This window comes from Salvia splendens, chromosome 18 (genome assembly GCF_004379255.2).
Source record: "Salvia splendens isolate huo1 chromosome 18, SspV2, whole genome shotgun sequence".
NCBI classification, from domain to species: Eukaryota; Viridiplantae; Streptophyta; class Magnoliopsida; order Lamiales; family Lamiaceae; genus Salvia; species Salvia splendens.
Window position 1 is genome coordinate 24,851,865 of NC_056049.1, and position 22,153 is coordinate 24,874,017.

At 36.2% G+C, this 22,153-nt stretch overlaps 6 protein-coding genes and 1 long non-coding RNA gene across 7 annotated transcripts; 5 read left to right on the forward strand and 2 right to left on the reverse strand.

The window, feature by feature from the left end:
- Positions 1-3,373: 3,373 nt before the first annotated feature.
- Positions 3,374-4,327, reverse strand: LOC121776987 (protein LURP-one-related 11-like). The gene is made up of 3 exons (XM_042174119.1): positions 4,314-4,327; positions 3,675-3,912; positions 3,374-3,622 (listed from the first exon to the last, which is right to left on the reverse strand). The coding sequence occupies exons 1-3, from the start codon at positions 4,325-4,327 to the stop codon at positions 3,374-3,376; spliced, it is 501 nt and encodes a 166-aa protein (XP_042030053.1).
- Positions 4,328-4,644: 317 nt separating this feature from the next.
- LOC121777481 (cytochrome P450 83B1-like) lies at positions 4,645-7,358 on the forward strand. The gene is made up of 2 exons (XM_042174756.1): positions 4,645-5,587; positions 6,644-7,358. The coding sequence occupies exons 1-2, from the start codon at positions 4,691-4,693 to the stop codon at positions 7,259-7,261; spliced, it is 1,515 nt and encodes a 504-aa protein (XP_042030690.1). The 5' UTR covers positions 4,645-4,690; the 3' UTR covers positions 7,262-7,358.
- Positions 7,359-7,638: 280 nt separating this feature from the next.
- On the forward strand, positions 7,639-10,275 carry LOC121777486 (2-alkenal reductase (NADP(+)-dependent)-like). The gene is made up of 5 exons (XM_042174761.1): positions 7,639-7,925; positions 8,520-8,697; positions 8,988-9,154; positions 9,310-9,392; positions 9,721-10,275. Exons 1-5 carry the CDS (start codon positions 7,698-7,700, stop codon positions 10,097-10,099), a joined length of 1,035 nt encoding a protein of 344 aa, XP_042030695.1. The 5' UTR covers positions 7,639-7,697; the 3' UTR covers positions 10,100-10,275.
- A 1,523-nt stretch (positions 10,276-11,798) lies between these two features.
- LOC121777034 lies at positions 11,799-12,350 on the forward strand. Its single transcript, XR_006045353.1, has 2 exons — positions 11,799-11,828; positions 12,122-12,350. It is a non-coding gene; the product is annotated as an uncharacterized LOC121777034 (long non-coding RNA).
- Positions 12,351-13,325: 975 nt separating this feature from the next.
- On the forward strand, positions 13,326-14,619 carry LOC121777033 (2-alkenal reductase (NADP(+)-dependent)-like). The gene is made up of 3 exons (XM_042174162.1): positions 13,326-13,490; positions 13,642-13,724; positions 14,161-14,619. The coding sequence occupies exons 1-3, from the start codon at positions 13,326-13,328 to the stop codon at positions 14,537-14,539; spliced, it is 627 nt and encodes a 208-aa protein (XP_042030096.1). The 3' UTR covers positions 14,540-14,619.
- A 2,182-nt stretch (positions 14,620-16,801) lies between these two features.
- LOC121777031 (2-alkenal reductase (NADP(+)-dependent)-like) lies at positions 16,802-19,377 on the forward strand. The gene is made up of 5 exons (XM_042174160.1): positions 16,802-17,125; positions 17,632-17,809; positions 18,262-18,428; positions 18,539-18,621; positions 18,879-19,377. Exons 1-5 carry the CDS (start codon positions 16,907-16,909, stop codon positions 19,255-19,257), a joined length of 1,026 nt encoding a protein of 341 aa, XP_042030094.1. The 5' UTR covers positions 16,802-16,906; the 3' UTR covers positions 19,258-19,377.
- On the reverse strand, positions 19,345-21,714 carry LOC121777032 (60S ribosomal protein L2, mitochondrial-like). The gene is made up of 3 exons (XM_042174161.1): positions 21,567-21,714; positions 20,932-21,160; positions 19,345-19,808 (listed from the first exon to the last, which is right to left on the reverse strand). Exons 1-3 carry the CDS (start codon positions 21,691-21,693, stop codon positions 19,502-19,504), a joined length of 663 nt encoding a protein of 220 aa, XP_042030095.1. The 5' UTR covers positions 21,694-21,714; the 3' UTR covers positions 19,345-19,501.
- Positions 21,715-22,153: the final 439 nt, after the last annotated feature.

Here is a 22,153-nt window from a genome sequence, read left to right on the forward strand (position 1 = left end):
GTCAGCGCGGGAATCGGCATGGCGACGCCGATTTTGACGCCGATTTCGCCCACGCCGATTCCAATGGTTCGGCGTCAAACCGGCGTGGGCGAAAAATCGGCGTGGCGGTGGTGACGCCGGTTATTGGAGATGCTCTAATATAGACTTGTTCCATCCAAAGTTTATAGGTTTGTGTACGTTTCAGACATCCAGCTGGTTTTCATAAATGATACTATACGACTTCATAAATGATACACATAGTTCCATCCAAAGTTTATAGGTTTGTGTACGTTTCAGACATCCAGCTAGTTTTCATAAATGATACTATACGACTTCATAAATGATACACATGGTTTAGAGGTAAATGAAGAGGTAAAGTTATATAATTATTATATTTACCTTTTTTTCATGAAAAATTATTCTTTAAAGGGAGAGGTATTTGAGAAGTTATTATATTTTTTCTCATTTTGAAGAGGTATCTTTACCTCTCCATTAATGGAGAGGTAAAATTTTATAACTACCATATTTGCCTTCTTTTCATGAAAAACCATTCTCCAAGGGAGAAGGTATCACACTTTATGTTTTTTTAATGCATTTTGTACTATTATTTTATGTTTAAAAAATCATTTACTGTTGGCAATTGAAACTAAAAAATATAACATATAACTGTCCCACATCGGTGCCAAGAAAAAACTGAAACTAGTATATAAGTCTCATGGGCCCCTCCTCCTATAACCAATTGGTTTTAGGATGGAACCCATGGATTTCTATCATGGTATCAGAGCGGGTCGCCGACTGTGGGTCATATTTAACTGACCCAGCAGTATATCTGGGCTTAAACCGAAAAAAATGACTGACCCAGCAGTATAACTGGGCTGAAAATTTGGGCCAAGTGGTCCCAACCGATCGAAAAAAATTGGACCGATTGTCCAATCGATTAGAAAAAAAAAGTCCAACCCCTCCAAGGTTCACCTTGAAGGGTTTGAGGGAGGGTGTTGGCAATTGAAACTAAAAAATATAACATATAACTGTCCCACATCGGTGCCAAGAAAAAACTGAAACTAGTATATAAGTCTCATGGGCCCCTCCTCCTATAACCAATTGGTTTTAGGATGGAACCCATGGATTTCTATCATTTACCTTTCTATATACCTTTTTTCTTTGGAGTATGTTTCTTTTTGGAAGGGTATATTTCACTTTTTATGAGGTATATAGATGATATACCTCTTTTATTTACCCTTCCTTGTTAGAGATGCTCTTAGTTGGTAGTTTAGTAACATGTTTTTGGTCGTCATGGTATAAATGATTAATTATTTTTGATTTCTTTTTTAATTTAATAATTATTTTAATAAAAAAGTCCTTTATTATATACTCTCTCTGTCCTACAATAATATTCACTATTTCCTTTTTAGTCCGTTCTACAAAACATGCATTTTTCAATTTTGAAATTTTTTTTCTCTCTAAGAAGGTGGGCCCAATTCCCACTATCAATATTTTAATCACTTTTTCTCTCTAACTATCTCTTATTTTACTAATTTTACAATAAAATTCGTGATGAACCCAAAATGTACATTTTTTTGGACGGAGGGAGTATATACTTTCTCATGTTTACCCAGGGATTTACTCCTTTTATTATCAAAATAAATTTGAATATTACTTATCAATTAGTGAAATCCAACCAGCCTATACATAAGGAGATAGGGGAGTGTTATTAATTCATAGACTTTAATGATCTAACAAATATAAAATAACACATGTGATCGATAATATTTAATTATTAAATTAAAAGCATGAGAATGTGTATGTAATGTTCCATATTTTTTTTATTATGATATATGCAAGCTATAATTTCGCCACTTTTATATGGTTTCGATATCTAATGTGATTCTTTTTTTAATCTTATTTTCTTAATTACTGTAATTCATACGAATTGTTCGTAATCAACTTATATTTCTTAGTTTATGTTTTTATTGTTTTCCATAGAAAAGTTAAGAATTTTATCCTCAATATTTTATTTGTATTCGTCGATTTTTGCATCATAATGTTGTTAATTTGTCATCGTAATGTTACACATTAATCACCATTATATACATAATGGAGTAGTATATAAATATATGCTTGCATTAATTGGCGATATTATTGCATATATTAATTTTGTTTATATTTATTAGCCTTTGTCGAATTCGAATTTGACAAATGAATATACGAGCACAAAATCCAATATAACAGAAGCGCAAAAATTGTCTTCGACCGCTGGCACACCCAGCACCATTAATCTTGATTTCTTGGAAACATCAAAATACTTTATATATTATGTATTTAATTTTCACATTAAATAACAAGGCTACAGTGTGAAAATAAGAAAATAATTAAACTCGAGATGTTGTTGTCTATGATTAGATATATAGATGATTGTGTGTGTGCGTGCGTGTATGTTTTGTTTCAACATAGGCAGGATGATTCAAGTTCTTCACGCAATCTAAAAAAGTTGCTGAGAAATTCCACAAATTTTATTAATATTTGGAATTTTACGATTATGAGTAAACAAATTCCACCCAAATTGAGAACCACTTGCATTAGAAATTATTCACGTGTATATGTCGGCAAATTAAAATTGATTCCTCTAAGCCTATACTATCAATTCACCAAATCAACTCTAGCCCTAAGGACAGAGAGAGTAATAAATAAGGTTGAACAATATCATCAAGAGGACTACACACGTACGAACTTGATGCAATTTTATAGTATATGTAAAAAAAATTAATATCCCTAAGCACAGTCTGCACAGGTATCAATATTGTCATTGATAACGCAATGGTCGTACACAGAATTAGGTGACATATCTCCCACCAATCAAATGATCATATATACAACCTTATCTTATCAAAATAATTCTTTTACACGTTTTTTAAATGAAAATTTGTTCAAAATAGTTCTTTTACATGTTGAAATGAAAATTTGTTCACAAGAATATTCGCCATATCTCATTTTGTTCTTTAATTACAAGTCATACATACATTTTTACACTCGTTTCAAAAAAATCATAATAAATAGTTAAAGTGGATATAAAGTAAAGTAATAGCTAGAATAATATAGAGAAGAGTCCTATCTATAATATTCTCGTGTTTACTTTATTATATATCCACTTTAACTATTTTTCACCATTTTTTAAAAATGAGTGCAAAAAAAAACTCAACTTAGTTGGGAATAAGTTGAGACAGAGAGAATATGTTTTATATTGACTAAAGTCCCAAAATGGTCCCTAATATTTGACTTTTTTTTTTATTTTGGTCCAAAACATTATCTTTTGAATTATTTGGTCTCTCACATTTGAAATCGGACCACATTTGGTCCTAAATTGACGGAATCGTTAAAATTTGACGGAATGTAACAGTCAAACTCGATTTGTTATGACAGAATGTAAAATTTGTGTTGCCTCCGCCATAACCCTTCTCTCAAAATCTCTAATCTTCAAACTCGATTTCCCCTCAAACCCTTCAATCGTGTAATTGCAGCAACCATCATCACTCACCACACAACACACCCATCTCCTCTGATCTCTCCTCACTCGAAAACACACCTTCTCCGTCCTAACATTCGAATCGCTCCATTTGAAGCCCTCCCACCATCCAAACCCTAATTTCTGCAAATTGGCAACTCAATCGTCTCAGCACATATTTTACAAAATTAATTACCTTTCTGTTTAAAGAAAAGAGGATGTTGCCGGTGGAGTCCATGAGAAAGGCCTTTGTGCTGCATCGCTGCTGATAATTATTAACACGGAAAGCGACTTGGCCTTTGGAGTTGAAGACCGTGCAGCCATTTCCGTGGCAGACGAGGGATTTCATCCACACTGTGAACGTTTCCTTTTCCGATGTAGAAGAAGAAGATGATGATGAACAAGTGTTTGCCGATGGATTAACAAGTGTTTGCCTATGGATTCAGGTGGATTCTTGCCATTGTTAATTAATTTTAGATATTGAAAAAAAGTTGTTGTTTTTTTATTTTCGCGTTTAAACATAGTTATAACTATTAATCTGGTCAAAATTGATTAAAATAGCGTTGACTGTTACATTCCGTCAAATTTTAACGATTCCGTCAATTTAGGACCAAATGTGGTCCGATTTCAAATGTGAGGGACCGAATAATTCAAAAGATAATGTTTTGGACCAAAATAAAAAAAACGCCAAATGTTAGGGACCATTTTGGGACTTTAGTCTTTTATATTTTATGACACATTTCACTTACAAAATAATAGAAATAGAACTAATTTATAAAATTAAGATTCCCATTATGTTAATTTTTTCAACTATATTTATTCAAATTTCTTAAACTCATGCTGATCCATGATCTCATATAATAGTAGTATAAATAATGATGGGCACTGGGCACAGAAATATTTTATTTATAAAAAGTAATCTCGAAGATTTAGATTAGAACCTCACAACTCTTTTCCCGAAACAGAAAAAGAAAAAGAAAAAGAAAGTTAAGATACTTAGTCAAAAGTAATTTTAGTATATATAGTCCATATGTATTAAGTCTCCAAACTAAATATTAAATGATATAGAGATTCGAGTCCTTATTTAACAACCAACAAAATTCAAATCAAATTTCCAATAAAGGATAAATTCAAACCACATCCACAAACATCCATATCCTTTCAAGCCTATAAATAACACCAAAAACCAAAAACAATACCACCAATACCAAAATGATACTCATACTATCAATACTTGTTCCTTTCCTAGCAATATACCTTCTCCACAAATCCAGAATCTCAACCAAAAACGATGTCGTTCACGGCCCTCCCGGCCCTCCCGGCCTACCCATTATCGGAAACCTCCTCGAAATCGGCGCCGCCTCCGACCTCCCTTTCTACTTTTGGAAACTCTCCAAGAAATACGGCCCCGTCATGCGAATGAGAATAGGCCACGTGTCCATGCTCATCATCTCCTCCCCAAAACTAGCACAAGAAGTGATGAAAACACAAGATTTTTCATTTTGCAACCGCTCCAAATTCCTAGGCCAAAGGAGGCTGAGCTACAACTGTACGGACGTGGTGTTCTCCTCCTACAACGACGACTGGCGCGAGATGAGGAAGATCTTAGCCGTCCATTTGCTCAGCGTGAAAAAGAACCAGTCCTTTCGCCCCGTGCGAGAGATGGAAGTCTCTCGCATGCTGGCGAAGATTCAGAGCTTATCTGAATCTACAGAGCCATGGCCTGTGGATCTGAGCCACGTGGCCATGACTCTTGGGAGCAGTTTGATTTGCAAGATTGCTTTTGGGAAGAGATATGAGGAAGACGGGGCCGAGTTTAGAAGGTTCGAGAAGCTTCTAGGCGATGCTCAGGCGGCGCTGATGGAGTTTTACGTGTCGGATTATTTTTCGGCGCTTGGTTGGGTGGATAGAGTGTTCGGAGCCATTGATCGGCTCGATAAGGTTTTCTACGGTCTGGATTCGTTCTATCAGGAGCTCATCGACGAGCATCTCGATCCGAGGAGGGAGAAGGAGGAGAATGAGGATATTTTGGATGTATTGATCAAGCTTAAAGAGGAGAAATTGAGCTCCATTGATCTCAATTGGGATCGCGTTAAAGCCTTGTTAACGGTATGACATCATCAGTGTACACATAATTCGTATTACATCCTCATTATATCCACACTATGTTTAAGTTCTTTAAAAACTTAAATTTTGGACATTATGCATTAAGTAAGTTCAATTGTACATTAGAAATTTATAAAATCATGCTTCATAGAGATAACTACGCCAATGTTTTGGGTTTAAAACTATAGTTTCCTTATAAATTACTATAGGTTAGGAGCTACATTGAATAAGAGTTATATTATGAGAAATTTAGGTGGATAATTCATTTTCCAGAATAATTCTTAATATTCCTAGGGGTGAAAGTGTGCCTAATATTTTTGGGTGTGTATGGATCTACTGTTGGTAATAAAGATATTGCCTTATCTCTTAACTAGCTTAATTATAGCAACATGGTTTATATACATTGTATTGTTGGGGATAACTGGAATTACAAGAGATAAACAATACCGGGCGTAATACAACCCAAGAATGAAGAACTAAAAACTGAAAATTACAATGAAATCGAAACTGTAAACTGGAAATTAAACTTAGCCGAGTCGAGGAGACCTCTTTCCGCAAGACGAGATACGCCCCGGTAGTGCTCTCGGTTTGGCGTGTCGTCCCCAAAGATAAAACGGTTACGTCTCTGGTGAAGCAGCACCGCATTCAACAGAGCTCCGGCGAACTGGAAGAGGAGAGGGCAGAGCTTCGAGAAGAAAAGACTATGCAGAGAGTATGATGCTTGTATGTATGTTCTGATTGTTCTGTTATACTAATACAAGGAATGACTAGCCTATTTATAGTATATGATAATTCTCTAACGTATATGATAGTATACTGATGCAAGGAATGACTAACTCTAACGGAGTTTAATCCATATTTATTTACTCAATAATAATTCTCCATTTTATATGTAACATACATTTTTAAAATGAAACTAATAATAGTTCTTCATTGATCACATGAATATAGTAACTGTAATATAATCCTTAATTTATTTATTTGGAAAAAACGTTACCAACTTAGCCATATTTATCATAGTTTTTCAGACAACTAACCCCAATTTTTTGCTGTTTTTAGGACATATTTATCGCCGCAGCAGACACAAGTGCAGCATCAACTGTTTGGACCATGGCGGCCTTGATCAAGGAACCTAAAGTGATGCGCAAGGTACAAGCCGAGATCCGAAATTTGGTAGGCAACAAAGGCAAAGTAGATGAAGATGATATTCCCAATCTTCCCTATCTAAAAGCAGTCATCAACGAGACATTTAGGTTGTACCCTCCAGCTCCACTGCTTGTACCTAGACAAACCATCGAGAAATGCACTCTCGAGGGATATCAAATTCAGCCCGGAACAGTGGTTTATGTGAACGCGTGGGCGCTAGCTAGAGATCCCGAGTATTGGAAGGATCCGGATGAGTTTATCCCCGAAAGGTTTTTGAATAGTAGCATTGATGTCAAAGGGAAGGACTTCGGGCTCATTCCATTTGGGTCGGGCCGAAGAATCTGCCCAGGAATGCTTATGGGACTTTCCAATGTGGAGCTAACGGTTGCGAATTTATTGTATTCCTTTGACTGGGAGTTGCCTAAAGGAATTCAGGTAGAAGATGTTGATACCGTTGCTCGGCCCGGTATCACCATGCATAAAAAAAATCCACTTCTCCTTGTACCTAAAAAATACTATAGTACTATATGATATTTAAGCAACAATATATGTATGTAACTTTATTTGTATGAGGACTTCAAATTTTGGAACTATGAGTTAAGGGAAAGGAACTCCTTAATATTGGGTATTTACGTTGTTGTTAATGTAAGGCGAACACTATATGAAATAGAGCAATTAACCAAAAATATAACTAAAAGTAGTGTTAAATGGAGTGAAAATTTTAGTGCTGAATCGTAAGTATTAACTGAAAATAGGAAAAATGGTCAATGAATAATATTATTATCAAAAGATTTTTTCATTTCTTTCTAAAAACATGTGGAATAGTTGAATGTTGAAACGGGCCGCCAATGCAGGACTGTGGGCTTTGAAAATGGGCATAAAATTTCCGTAACTATAGAATTTCACAGCCATAAACCTTAAACAAAACATTCCGGAAGAAAAACTCACACACAGCAATAATTGGAAAATGGGTGAGGAAATTAGCAACAAGCAAGTGATACTCAACAACTATGTCAAATCTTCTGTGAAGGAATCCGATATGTCTCTCAGAACTTCCAAAATTCAGCTCAAAATTCCCAGCGGCTGCGACGGCGCCGTTTTGGTGAAGAATCTCTACTTATCCTGCGATCCTTACATGCTTAGCCGCATGAAGAAGCTCGAGGGCCACTACGTTGCTTCTTTCACTCCACATTCTGTAAGTTTAGTTTTTTTTAATGAATTTTTTATGGGTGATTAATTACTTGTTGAAATTAATTGTGTTTCTGAATTTCCAAGAATGAGCTGGATTGAATTCTTGTGTTAGGGCTGCTTGGAATCTTGTTGGGATAGAATGTGTTATATACTCCACTTAAGTCTTGATTTAAATTGGGGCCCTTAATTTTTTAAATGATTAACTGATAATAAAATATTGTGGAAATGATCTCACTGGAGTATTTATTGGAATATAATATCTCATCTGCAGAGGGTTTTGTTTGATGAATAGTTTGAGATTTTTGGGGAAGAAATAAAAATTGTATCTTTCCATTGATAAAATATTGGTTATATCTTTTTGGTGTTTCTGCAGAGGTTCTTGTTTGATGAATAGTTTGAGATTTTGGGGAGAGAAATAAAAACTGTATCTTTCTATTGATAAAATGTTTGTTATGTCTTTTTGGTGTTTCTGCAGAGGTTCTTGTTTGATGAATAGTTGTGATTTTGGGGAGAGAAATAAAAAATGTATCTTTCCATTGATACAATGTTGGTTGCATCTTTTTAATGTAGTTGAAGTTTAACCTTTTTCTGGTGACAGCCTATTTCTGGATTTGGAGTGTCGAAAGTACTGGATTCATCTCATCCGAATTTCAAGACAGGCGAGCTGGTTTGGGGTGTTACTGGCTGGGAAGAGTATAGCCTTATTAAAGATTCAAGCCTATTGTTTAAAGTTCATGATAAAGATTTGCCCCTCTCCTACTATACAGGGATTCTTGGTGAGTTTCTCGAGCCCCTTGTGATTATCGACATCAAATTTCACGCTTACTTCCTGCTTCCTAGTGCTATTTGTTTGAGGTAGAACTAGTTGTTTATGGTTCTGCAGAAGTTATTTGTTAAATTGTTAACGAAAACGGGCTGTTGATGAACTATAATGCTTGAATTAGGAGGGGAATAGATTGGGAAATGTTGGATTTGTGGCGCGTATCTTGATAATTTCTGAAAATCAACGATAGGAGATGTACAAACGCGAGACTGAAAATCAACGTGTTTTGTGTTTTAATTATAGGCATGCCTGGCATGACAGCTTATGTTGGTTTTTTCGAGTTTTGCTCTCCCAAAAAGGGGGAAACTGTCTATGTCTCTGCTGCATCCGGAGCTGTTGGTCAGCTTGTTGGTCAGTTTGCAAAGACCGCAGGTTGTTACGTTGTTGGGAGTGCTGGGAGCAAAGAAAAGGTCAGAATCTAATGGCTTATCGAAAACTTGTTAGATTGTTGGCTAGATTGGTTGTCGATTTATGTGCTATTTTTCCTCCTTGGCAAGTTTGTGTTTCATATTTGATGAACAAGCTGGTTCGTTAGCACTTAATGTCGGCTGTTGCATTGATGAAGGTCGATCTCTTGAAGAACAAATTCGGGTTTGACGGGGCATTCAACTACAAAGAAGAGCAAGACTATAATGCAGCTTTGAAGAGGTAACCTTTTGCCTCTCTAGGTTCTGTCATTGCTTTAAAAATGTGTATACTTATTTTACTTTGAAGGATAGTAATTTAATACACAATACACATATTTAGGTTCTTATATAAGAAAAGAATCCTTTTGTATCCCACACAAATTTTAATAAAAACTGCCAAAAAACCGCGAAGTTTGGTAAATCACCTGGAAAAACCACGAAGTATGGATCCGTTCACAATTATCCCATGTCTGTGGGATAACAAATCCAAACTTCTGATTTTTTTGGTTAATTTTTAAAAAAAATTGGTGGACGGATAATACTCACAAATTTGTGGTTTTGTTCATTAGGTACTTCCCCGATGGCATCGACATCTACTTTGAGAACGTGGGAGGGAAGATGCTCGAAGCGGTGCTAAGCAACATGAGGCTCCACGGTCGTGTTGCTGTTTGTGGGATGATCTCTCAATACAGTCTTGAGCAGCCCGAAGGCGTCCACAACTTGTTTAACCTAATAACAAAACGGATCCGTATGGAAGGATTTATCGTTACCGACCACTACCATCTATACCCGAAGTTCTTGGAGATGGTTGTGCCTCTAATCAAGGAAGAGAAGATCACATACGTCGAAGACATAGCCGAAGGCATTGAAAGCGCAACTGGGGCTCTCGTTGGCCTATTCTCCGGTCGCAACGTCGGGAAGCAAGTGGTGGTTGTTGCTCGTGAGTAACTGTTTTTCTCAGAGTGAATCATCGGAATCCTTTCATTGCAAATTTGATGTATTGTCATTAATCGATACAGAAAGGGCTTAAATAAGGTTAATCATCACAAATAACACAATCTGCATTGCAATTTTATTGACTTTCAAACTATTGCACAAATTAAATTAAGAGACAATACTTCCAATCCTCGTCTCTTACTTATCTATTCTCTTTACTATTTATGGCTATTATTTCATTTTCTATTTAATTTATTTATTATAAAATTTATTTGATTTACAAGATTTCTGAATTTTAACTTCCATAGACGTCTCTAATAACAGAGGCAATAAAAGATGACCACCAATGAACAATGAAAATATATGATTATCATTATACTAAGAATGAATTACTCCTCCGTCCATGAATAAGAGTCTACTTTGCCATTTCTGTTCGTTCCTTAATAATAGTCCTATTTCACTTTATCATGTATGTTAAATAGGTCTCATATCCCACCAACTTATTATACTCATATTTCATTATAAAACTAATATATATAAGTGAGATTTATATTCCTCTAATTCATTCAATCCAATTTTTTTTACATTTCTTAAAACTCGTATAATAATTAAATTGGACTTCTATCGTAGAATGAAGAGAGCACGTGGCATCGATTTACCTTTTTAAGAAGCAAAAACAGTTGATTAAAAAGTGATTGGACCTAATGAATTGAAATTGATCATGGAGAAATAAAAGTAGCATAAGGGCATCCACAGTAGGAATCACCCAGCCATAGCCCAGCCACAAACTCCTCCTGCCACATCATCAGCACCAAAAATCCTTCTACCACATCATCAGGACAAGCAAATAGCTCAGCAATAGCCTAGTCACTTCACTCAAAATTATATAAAACAAATAATTGACAATCACACAAAATACGGAATTAATTTACGACATAGACACAGGAAAATGCAATAATTTTATTTAAATTATAAAAAAAGTACATTAAAATAGAGAGAGTACTCGCTAAAACAAGTGGTGCGAATGAAAATGAAGTGCAAAGCGCGTATATATAGTGTTTCGAAAATAAAAAAATAAAAATAAAAAATCGCTCGCCGATCTCTCGCCGGTCCGGAGCCTGCAATGGCGGCGAGCGGACAGGCGAGAGCATCGGCCAGCGCTCGCCGATTTTGACGCCGAAATTGGGCTCGCCGGTCCCAACGGTTCGGCGAGCGAACCGGCTAGCGCCAAAAATCGGCGAGACGCACACACACACTGAAGCAGAGCAAAATGGGTGAGGAAATTGACAACAAGCAAGTGATACTCAACAACTATGTCAAAACTTCTGTGAAAGAATCCGAGGAGTATAGCCTTATTAAAGATCCAAGCGTATTGTTTAAGGTTCATGATAAAGATTTGCCCCTCTCTTACTATACAGGGATTCTTGGTGAGTTTCTCGAGCCCCTTGTGATTATCGACTTCAAAATTTCACGTTTGATTCCTGCTTCCTAGTGCTATTTGTCTGAGGTAGAACTAGTTGTTTATGATTCTGCAGCAGTTTTTATCTAGTTATGTATGCAGTTAAACTGTTAACGAAACGAGCTGTTGATGAACTTCATACTGATTGAATAAGGAGGGGAATAGATTGGGAAATGTTGGATTTGTGTTATCCATGAATAATGGTGTGTATCTTGATAATTTCTGAAAATCAGATAGGAGATGTATGGACGGGGCGAATTCCACGAATGGACCTCCTGGGAGGTAGTATCCGCCATTTGTACCCGCCAAAAAAAAGTTTCCAGAGAGGGGAAAGACGCGAGAAGCTCTCGCATGTATTCATAGTAAACACGTGTTTGGCTCATGCGTGTTTCAACTAAACACGCGAGTTGCTCATGCGTGTTTAAATTTATACACGCGAGAGGCTCAAGCGTGAATTAATGTATACACGCGTTTTGCTCTAGCGTGTATCAATATATTATAAGTAGTATATAGGAAAAAGTGCTTGCTATCCAAGTAATGATTCTATTCTTACTTTATGCCATTTTCCACACCAGATGGGGCCTTGCTCAAGTACGAACAATATTGAAAATGAGTGGTTTCAGCAAGAAAGGAAGGAAATCCCCTCATGAACAAGGAAAATGTGATTGGTTTTGTATGATGATAATTTAAAAGAAAGGAAAAGCAAAATTGAATGACTACTGCAATCAAATGAAGACAACTCCAACAACAACTCATTGTCAATCGACGCAAACTATTTAATTCAAACATCAATGGTGCCACTTATTTCTTCCTATTTCCCACTTTAGATCAGCACCAGTGGCGGACACAGTAAGGAGCAGTGAGGAGCTTAAGCCCTTCCCAAATGTTTTATTTTGATGTTTTTCTTCTTCTAAATTTTTAAAAATTTCCAAAATTTAGCTATAGCCCTCCTAAGATTTTGCCGTAGGAGAGTATATTGTCGAGTTTTAATGAGTGAAAGGGGCTGAAAAATCTGTAAATCGGACAGTTGCAGAAAAAAAATGGTTGCTGCAAATCGCAACTTGAAGAAGACGATTGGTTGTAGACTTGTATAGTATAATTAAGTATTACTCCCTCCGTGAATCAACCCACTTTCTATTAAATGCTGCAGGCCCTCTTAAATGCTCTCTACTTAATATCTTCAAAATACTACTACTAATGGTGGTGGTGCCTACACATGGCATAGCCTCCACATGGTGGTGCCTACACATGGCATAGCCTCCTAGATTTGTTGAACGATAAATAGTACCATACTGCATTATTGATTGAGAAATCCAATAAAAAGTATTCTGCAATTTTATACACGCTTGAGCAAAAAGTAAAAGTAAAAATAAAATGAAAATGGAAAATGGTAAAAATTGTGTATACACGCTTGAGCAAAACGCGTGTATACATTAATACACGCTTGACCCTCTCGCGTGTATAAATTCAAACATGCATGAGCAACTCGCGTGTTTAGTTGAAACACGCATGAGCCAAACGCGTGTTTAGTTGAAACACGCATGAGCCAAACGCATGTTTACTATGAATACACGAGAGAGCTTCTCGCGTCTTTCCCCTCTCTGGAAACTTTTTTTTGGCGGGTACAAATGGCGGATACTACCTCCCAAGAGGTCCATTCGTGGAATTCGGCCTGTATGGACGTGAGTGAGGCTAAGTATGAAATACTATGATATTCACTATCTTCGATTTTGGCTATACACATGTTGAATCAATGTGTTTCTTGTTTTCATTTTAGGCATGACTGGCATGACAGCTTATGTTGGTTTTTTTGAGTTGTGCTCTCCCAAAAAGGGGGAAACTGTCTATGTCTCTGCTGCTTCCGGAGCTGTTGGTCAGCTCGTTGGTCAGTTAGCAAAGACCGCAGGGTGTTATGTTGTTGGGAGTGCAGGGAGCAAAGAAAAGGTCGGGATCATATGGCCCGTCGTATTAGATTGTCAACTTGATTGCTTGTCTATTTTATGTGCTAATTTTCTTCCGTGGCAAGTTTGTGTTTGGCATTTTGATGAACAATCTGGTTTGTTAGCGCTTAATGTCGGTTGTTGCTTTGATGAAGGTCGATCTCTTGAAGAACAAATTCGGGTTTGATGAAGCATTTAACTACAAAGAAGAGCAAGACTATAATGCAGCTTTGAAGAGGTGAATTGTTCCTCCCTATATTCTATCATTATTATTAAAATGTGTATACTCACTTAACTTTGAAGGATATTAATTTAACACACATACACATATTTAGGTTCTTATATAAGAAAAGAATCCTTTGTATCCCACCCAAATTGTCATAAAAATCATTTATGTGTGATGTATGTGTGTATATCCGGCAATCATAAAGTTTGTGGTAAAATCCGCATTCGTCTCACAACTTTAAAAATCAGCCAAAAATCCATGAAGTATGGATATGTTCGCAATTAGAAGACATATTAGAATTTGACCAAATTGTATGATTTTTTCGGTTAATTTTTAAGGTTAGGAGACGCATTAGAATTTGACCAAATTGTATGGTTTTTTCGGCAATTTGTCCTTATGTAAATTCATTAGTTCATAATAAATCATAACAAATTTGTGTTCTCATTAGGTACTTCCCCGATGGCATTGACATCTACTTTGAAAACGTGGGAGGGAAGATGCTCGAAGCGGTGCTAAACAACATGAGACTCCACGGTCGCATTGCTGTTTGTGGGATGATCTCCCAATACAGCCTTGAGCAGCCTGAATGCGTCCATAACTTGTCTAACCTAATAACAAAACGGATTCGTATGGAAGGATTTATCATTTTCGACCACTACCATCTCTACCCGAAGTTCCTGGAGATGGTTGTGCCTCTAATCAAGGAAGGGAAGATCACATGCGTTGAAGACATAGCCGAAGGCATTGAAAGTGCACCTGGAGCTCTCGTTGGCCTATTCTCTGGTCGCAACGTCGGGAAGCAGTTGGTTGTTGTTGCTCGTGAGTAAGTCTCTGCTTTCTATGCTTGTCTGCGTTATTTCTCAGAGTGAATCATCGAAAATGAATTTGAGGTATTGTCTCTTTTCATTGTGAGGGAATTATAATTATGAATTTGATGTATTGTTGTGAATTGATACAGGAAGGACTTAAAATAAGGGTAATCATCATGTATATTGCAATTTTAATGACTTTCAAATTATTGCACACATTTTTATTTTTATGGCATTATAACAACCCTAATTTTTCAACATCATATAGGGAAGTAGTATTAAAATTAAAAGGGTAAATCTAAATGCCCTTAACTAAGAGACTGAACCTGCAACGCTCCATCCATTAACCGTCCCTTATTCCGTCCCTTAAATTACTATTCATTCAATTTCATTTTTTATTTTTTTTCCAACACAATTCAATTAAAACAAACACACTTCATTAAAATTAAAATAACATTACAGCATAAAATAAAAATACAACTTAAAATTTTAAAAAAAACATAATTAAAATCTTAAAAAAATAAAAATGACATAATTTAAAATACAATTTTATATGGACATCCTTGAATGTTTTATGTTTCACTTTCGATGTGGGACAAAATCATTCTTGGATGTCTCTATAAAAGAGAAACAACCAAGAATGATTTTGTCCCACATCGAAAGTGAAACATAAAACATTCAAGGATGTCTCTATAAAAGAAGAAAAACCAAGAATGACTTTGTCCCACATCGAAAGTGAAACATAAAACATTCAAGGTTGTCTCTATAAAAGAGAAGCAACCAAGAATGACTTTGTCTCACATCGAAAGTGAAACATAAAACATACAAGGTTGTCTCTATAAAATAGAAGCAACCAAGAATGACTTTGTCCCACATCGAAAGTGAAACATAAAACATTCAAGGTTGTCTCTATAAAAGAGAAGCAACCAAGAATGACTTTGTCCCACATCGAAAGTGAAACGTAAAACATTCAAGGTTGTCTCTATAAAAGAGAAGAAACCAAGAATGACTTTGTCCCACATTGAAAGTGGAACATAAAACATTCAAGGGTGTCTCTATAAGAGAGAAGCAATCAAGAATGACTTTGTCCCACATCGAAAGTGGAACATAAAACATTCAAGGTTGTCTCTATAAAAGAGAAGCAACCAAGAATGTCTTTGTCCCACATCGAAAGTGGAACATAAAACATTCAAGGTTGTCTCAATAAAAGAGAAGCAACTAAGAATGAGTTTCATAAATTCGCAAGCCCATCAAATATATGTGGGCTATTACGAATTTCTTGTATTTATTTATTTGTAAAAATTGTTTTTAAATATAAAAATATTTTTTATAAATAAAAAGTATTTTTTTTAAAATTCAATTTTTTAAAAAAAATTGATTTTTGCGTCAGCGTGACGACGCCCACTCGCGGGCCGGCGAGTGGGCGTCACACATGGCGCAGGGGCGCGCCACGTCGCCACGGCGCGTGGCGTGACAGCCCGTCCCGTGTCTCACAGGCACGGGCCGCGGGATCGGGACGGCGTGTCGCAACGCGTCGCGCAAGCGTTCTGTCCCTCCGCGACAGAACGCGGGACGGTGGCGCTCTGCGTAGTGGATGCCCTAACACACTCCCTCCGTCACGTTGATATACTTCATTTTTGCAAATAAATAATCTCTCTGTCCCATTAGAAATTAAACGTTTTCTTTTTTGGTCTGTCCTATTAAAAAAAATGAAACATTTCTAAAAATAGAAACAATATTCTCTCTACTTTTTCTTCTTACTTTACTCTCTCTTCATTAACTCACAAAACAATACTACATAAAATCTCGTGCTGAAAAGCAAATATTGCATATTTAATGGGACGGAGGGAATAGTTAAAATTAAAAAAAAATTAACGTAGAGGAGACTTTTATTCCATAAGAATTTTATAAAAGTATTAAAATGTCAAAAATTGATTATTTTTAAGATGGTAGTAATAATTAATGTCGGCAAGTTGGTAGTTGTAGAAACATAATTAAATATTCGTAGATGATTCTTTGAATTTCTTTCATAACTAACATAAGTCTATTAAAGCACCTAGAGATTAGTATCAAAGCCTAAATGTAAATTCTATATTAACTTTTTCACTTTTTCTTTATTAGGTTTGAGAGTAAGACTGCGATTTTAATTCAGTAATTAAATTATGGCAATGCTTTAATGTGAATGAAAACAAACGTGCATATTTTCTCCATAAAAATTTAATACAAGAAAATGACAGGGGACACACATTACACGCATATTTCACAGAACACATACCACTCATTCATCACCACAAGTCACAACTTACAAAAGCAAAAACACACAACACACACTGAGATATTTCAAGAAAGAAGAAGAGAAAAAACACACACAACACAAGGTGCAAAATGGGAGAGGAAATGAGGAATAAACAGATTGTATTGAGCAACTACGTGAAGGGATCTCTGAGAGAATCCGACATGTCTTTGAAGGAATCCACCATCTCCTCGGAAATCCCAAACGGCGCCGTTTTGGTCAAGAATCTCTACTTGTCGTGTGACCCTTACTTGATTGGTCGCATGAAAAACATTGAAGGCTATTTCGCTGCTCCTTTCAGACTTGGCTATGTGAGTGGATCCACTTCCTTCTTATTTTTGAAATTATAGTTAAGAGTCATAACTTATATAATTAGTTTTCAATTAGTTATTTAAGAGTGTATGTAGGATCTCCAATTTTCCTTTCATGTTACATAACTTACAATTCATATTTCACTACTAATTATTCGATATTGATGTGGTAAGTGTAACTCCAATGTTCCATACCGATTGTGTAAGCTAACAAAGCTGGAATTTACAGATCAAGTTAGTTATCTCTCTTGATAGATTGGTCTTTTTGGGATGAGTACTTTTGTAACATTGGTCTTGTTTAGTCTATAACACGTTTGCGAGAGCCTAGTGGCCTTGGAATTTAGTCGGTCGTGATAAATGAGGTTGTTGGCCCATGTGGAATTTATAAACCAATGATAGACTAAATGAGCTCTATCATACTAATAGACTAGTGTTTTGGATCATGTTTATTATGTAACATTGTACCATCTACTTTTGATTATCTTTGAATTTAATGTTTATGACAGCCTATTTCTGGATATGGAGTGTCGAGAGTGTTGAATTCTTCACACACCGATTACAAGAAGGGTGACCTAATTTGGGGGATCACCGGTTGGGAGGAGTACACTCTCATTAAGGATCTCACCGGTATCTTCAAAATTAATGACACCGATGTGCCTCTCTCCTACTATACTGGTCTTCTCGGTAGGTCTCTTTAGCACTCTCAAATGACTTAGTTGGTGGAAACGACAATCTCGGTAACTAAGAGGTGAATGTCCAAAATACGAATGACTAAAACGAATCAAATCGAAATATTAAATTCTTTTTGGATTATTCGAATCAGATCAGATTTCTTTTTCTTCAAAAATTAATTTTTTGGTTTGACATAGATTTTTTAAAACCAAAATTGTTAAAATCCTAATCATATTTATTTATATATAAATTTTATTTAAATATGTCTAGCCTAATAATGACTATATAATTGGATTTTGGATTTTTTTAAATTTTTTTGAATATTTCTAGTTTTTCGATTCAGTTCGGATTTAAAAATTGGAACTTTCATATTCCATTCAATAAGGAAAAAATATGATTTGAAAATTGAATATTCACCCCTATTCAAAACCGACAATTCTACATCGATTTTGATGGTGGTACAGGTATGGCGGGCATGACAGCATATGCCGGATTTTTTGAGCTTTGCGCTCCTAAAAAGGGGGAGACTGTTTTCATCTCGGCTGCCTCCGGGGCAGTCGGGCAGCTTGTCGGTCAGTTTGCCAAGCTGACCGGATGTTATGTTGTTGGAAGTGCAGGGAGTAAAGAAAAGGTTACATTATTGAGGATTGTATTAGTGATATAAATGATTAATGTTTTTAACAAAATAACAACTAGTAGTATAAAATTAGTGTCTTAATTTGTTTTGCAATATTGATGAAGGTTGATCTATTGAAGAACAAATTTGGGTTTGATGAGGCATTTAATTACAAAGAAGAGCAAGACTATAATGCAGCTTTGAAGAGGTAGGTTTTTTATTAAGTTAGTTTAATTTTTGGAGATTTGTTAATTTTTCATTAATTTATTTCAATCCTTCTTTTGATTTCCAAACGAATATTGTTGAGGTAGTCGTAAAATATATTCTCATATTTCCTATCGGGAAATATCTGGCTCCGCAACTGGTCATTAGATATGGATTTTTGTTCAAATCTTGACCCGTCTTTTACACAAAATTATTTTGATTGTGTAATCCTCAAAATCTTGTTTTCTTGTTTCTAATTAGGTATTTTCCAGATGGCATCGATATCTACTTCGAGAACGTGGGAGGGAAGCTTCTAGAAGCAGTGTTGAACAACATGAGACTTCATGGGCGCATAGCAGTGTGTGGGATGATCTCTCAGTATGAGCTCGAGCAGCCAGAAGGCATGCACAACTTGATTAACCTAATATCGAAACGGATTCGTATGGAAGGATTTCTTGTTTTCGACTACTACCATTTGTACCCCAAGTTTCTTGAGATGGCTCTACCTCTTATCAAGGAAGAGAAAATCACTTATGTTGAAGACGTGGCCGAGGGCCTCGAGAGAGCACCCAATGCTCTCGTGGGCCTTTTCTCTGGCCGCAACATAGGGAAACAGGTCGTCGCAGTTGCTCGTCAGTAGGTGCTTCTAGTGTGTGTTTCTATGTGTTTTGCTCTGTTTTCAAATATGTTTTGGTTTGTTTCAGAGAGAGGCAATATGAATCCTATGTTGAAAAATGGAAACGTGACATCTTTTTTGGAACGGAGAGTATTTTTCTCCAATTGGTTCAGTTGAAAAAAAAGAGGAAGCACATCACTACAATTCCACAAAACATAATGAGTAAAAATGGTAGAAAACAGGCCTCTTATTGGGAAGGCTATCACTCTTAAATCTTTCTCTTCTTAGTGCGGGCAGTTTTGTATCCAGACTTGGTAGGCTTCCCCCACGGGGTCCGCGAGACTTGCCCGTGTTTCCCGCTACTCTTGCTCTTTCCTTCACCACCACCGTGGGGATGATCGACTGGGTTCATCGCCACACCTCTCACCGTGGGCCTGATCCCCAGCCACCGGGACTGCCCTGCCTTTCTCAGCTTCTTTGTCCCGTGCCCAGGGTTCGACACTACCCCTATCGTTGCCTGGCATCTCTTGTCTATCAGTCTCTTCTCTCCAGACGGCAGTCTTATTTCACAGTACCTGTAAAAAATATCGAAACAGCTGACTGAATATAAGTAAACTAATGAAAATATCAGGCGTGAGAAATAACCGACAAGCAGTGACCACTGAAGCAGAGAAGCAAAACATTGGCCACTGAGAGCTATACCTCTCTTAAAAAGCTTCAGCATAAAACAGTATCAATAAATGCTACCAATAGAACTGCAAGAAGTCATGCCATGTTTTTTTTGATGTTCCGACAGGGAGATGAGACATAGTCCTCTATATCAAGCCTAGGCTTCGTGATTCAAGCTGAAATAGGAATCTAGTATAACTCATTTGATCACTGTAGGTCAAGCTTAAGAACGATTGCTCACAACACATGTAGCCATCGAATTTCAGAGCTCCAAAATTAAAATTCACAAAAGACACTCCTGTTACAATCTTATCTAAATTCTGGAGATGCATAGTTCAAACCCAAAGCTTTATTTTGATATAACATAGAAAAGATTTTCAACAAGATATGTTTATGGAGTAATACTATATAGTAAGCCATTCGCAAGAGCCCTTCAGAAATCAGAAATTACACACCACGTGAAACCCACCCAGCAGTTACTCTTAGGTTTCTTCACTCTTTCCCTTCTCAACAGTGTAGAGATTTGAGAAAATATGCAATAAATTTCTGTTCTAATGCCGATTATATAATAACCCAATGTAAATGGTAATTAATGTTAACAGGAAAGTAGAATGTAGGAGGATGCTGGCAAGGGAAGGCAAGAGTTAGCATAGTAAGGTTTTTAGGATAATAAACGGACATTCTATGGTCTACCTAAAAGGCTAAAACAAATAACATAAAGATTTTTAAGCTTAGGGAACGATCATACACTACGGTGTTACTCAAGGTCAGAGACACTCTACTGGGAAAAGCTAAATCTAGGGGTACTCAATGATATCTTAAAACAGGACAACATTATACACACTTTACGATCACTGGACAAGAAACCTTGCAGACAAAGTCGAAATAGTGAACCACAATACTGAAAGCCATTAATCTATATCAATTGAACCATACTTTATCTCTAGTTCTCAACTCATCAGTTTCCATAAAAGACATACCAAATTCTCTCCATCATACAATTCTCTACATTAAAGATCAACTCCGAACCTGGCTGATCTATTCGGCTCAGTGAGTATCTTTGCAGATGTGCCTGCAGCGCGCACAAGTTTCCCACCTTGCCCTGGGCGAAGCTCAATGTTGTGAATGTTCATCCCGATTCGCATATTTGACAGAGGCATACAGCTCCCATATTGAGAGCTGATGTCGAGCGTCAACATTTGGTTCATCATCGACTTCAACGACGGCACTTCCTTCGATTCCACCATCTCGCCAGCACCTTTATGCCAATAATTCACAGTAACACTAAGTTTTAAAATCTAACACCCAAGAATCGTTATTTTTGGGTTGAATCGAAAGAGAAAGCCAACAACCGCTTTTTCAAGCTACATCAAAATTGAAAATTTTCTCATGTTTTAGTCAAGTAGAAATCTCCTTATGAAATTCGTTGGGAAATCACAATTACAATCTGTAGCTCAAAGAGTCAATGTTTCTCTTCTATTTCCATCCCCCAATCCTAATTACGATCCATAATTTAATTTATCCAGCATGTTTCTATCTTTCGATAAGAATTCTAAAGCTACGAACTTGGCACAAACCAAAAATCAAATACTCCTACCAGACTGATATAGACGATGAATATGGTTGAAAAAATGTACAAATATACATATATATATAAGGATTACCAGTAGAGAGAGAACGAGAAGGAGCGCGTAGACATGAGCGAAGGAGAGAGGAGGAGACAGCGCGAGCTCGAAACAGCGCCATTTTTTCTGCTCTTTTCAGTCCAGCCGAAAATGGGGTTTTAATCATTTTCAAGGGTTTCTGAATCCCTCAAAAACGACGTCGTTTAATCTCCATTCCTGTGTTCATCATAATAGTGTTAATAAAGTCGATTGGAAATATTGTGTTACACAATGTGGCCATATTTGGTCATTTTAAAATGCCCTTAAGTTTCATTACTATATTTTTTTAAATAAGTGAACCCGAGCCTACATCAATATGCACATAATTCATTATAAAATTGAATGTATCTAAATATAAGATCCAAATTTCATTAGTTTTTTTTCAATATTTTTCTTTACATTTATTAAAATCTACTCTAAATTGTGAACATAAGGAGTGTTTTAATTATTTTTTTCATATTAATATTATTAAATTTTTTATATATTTGTTGGATTCTAGTCTTTTAAAATTTAATTTTAATATTATAAGTTACGTAAAAAGGAGAAATTGAAGAAATCAAACATTAATATTTTAATTAATAATGTCA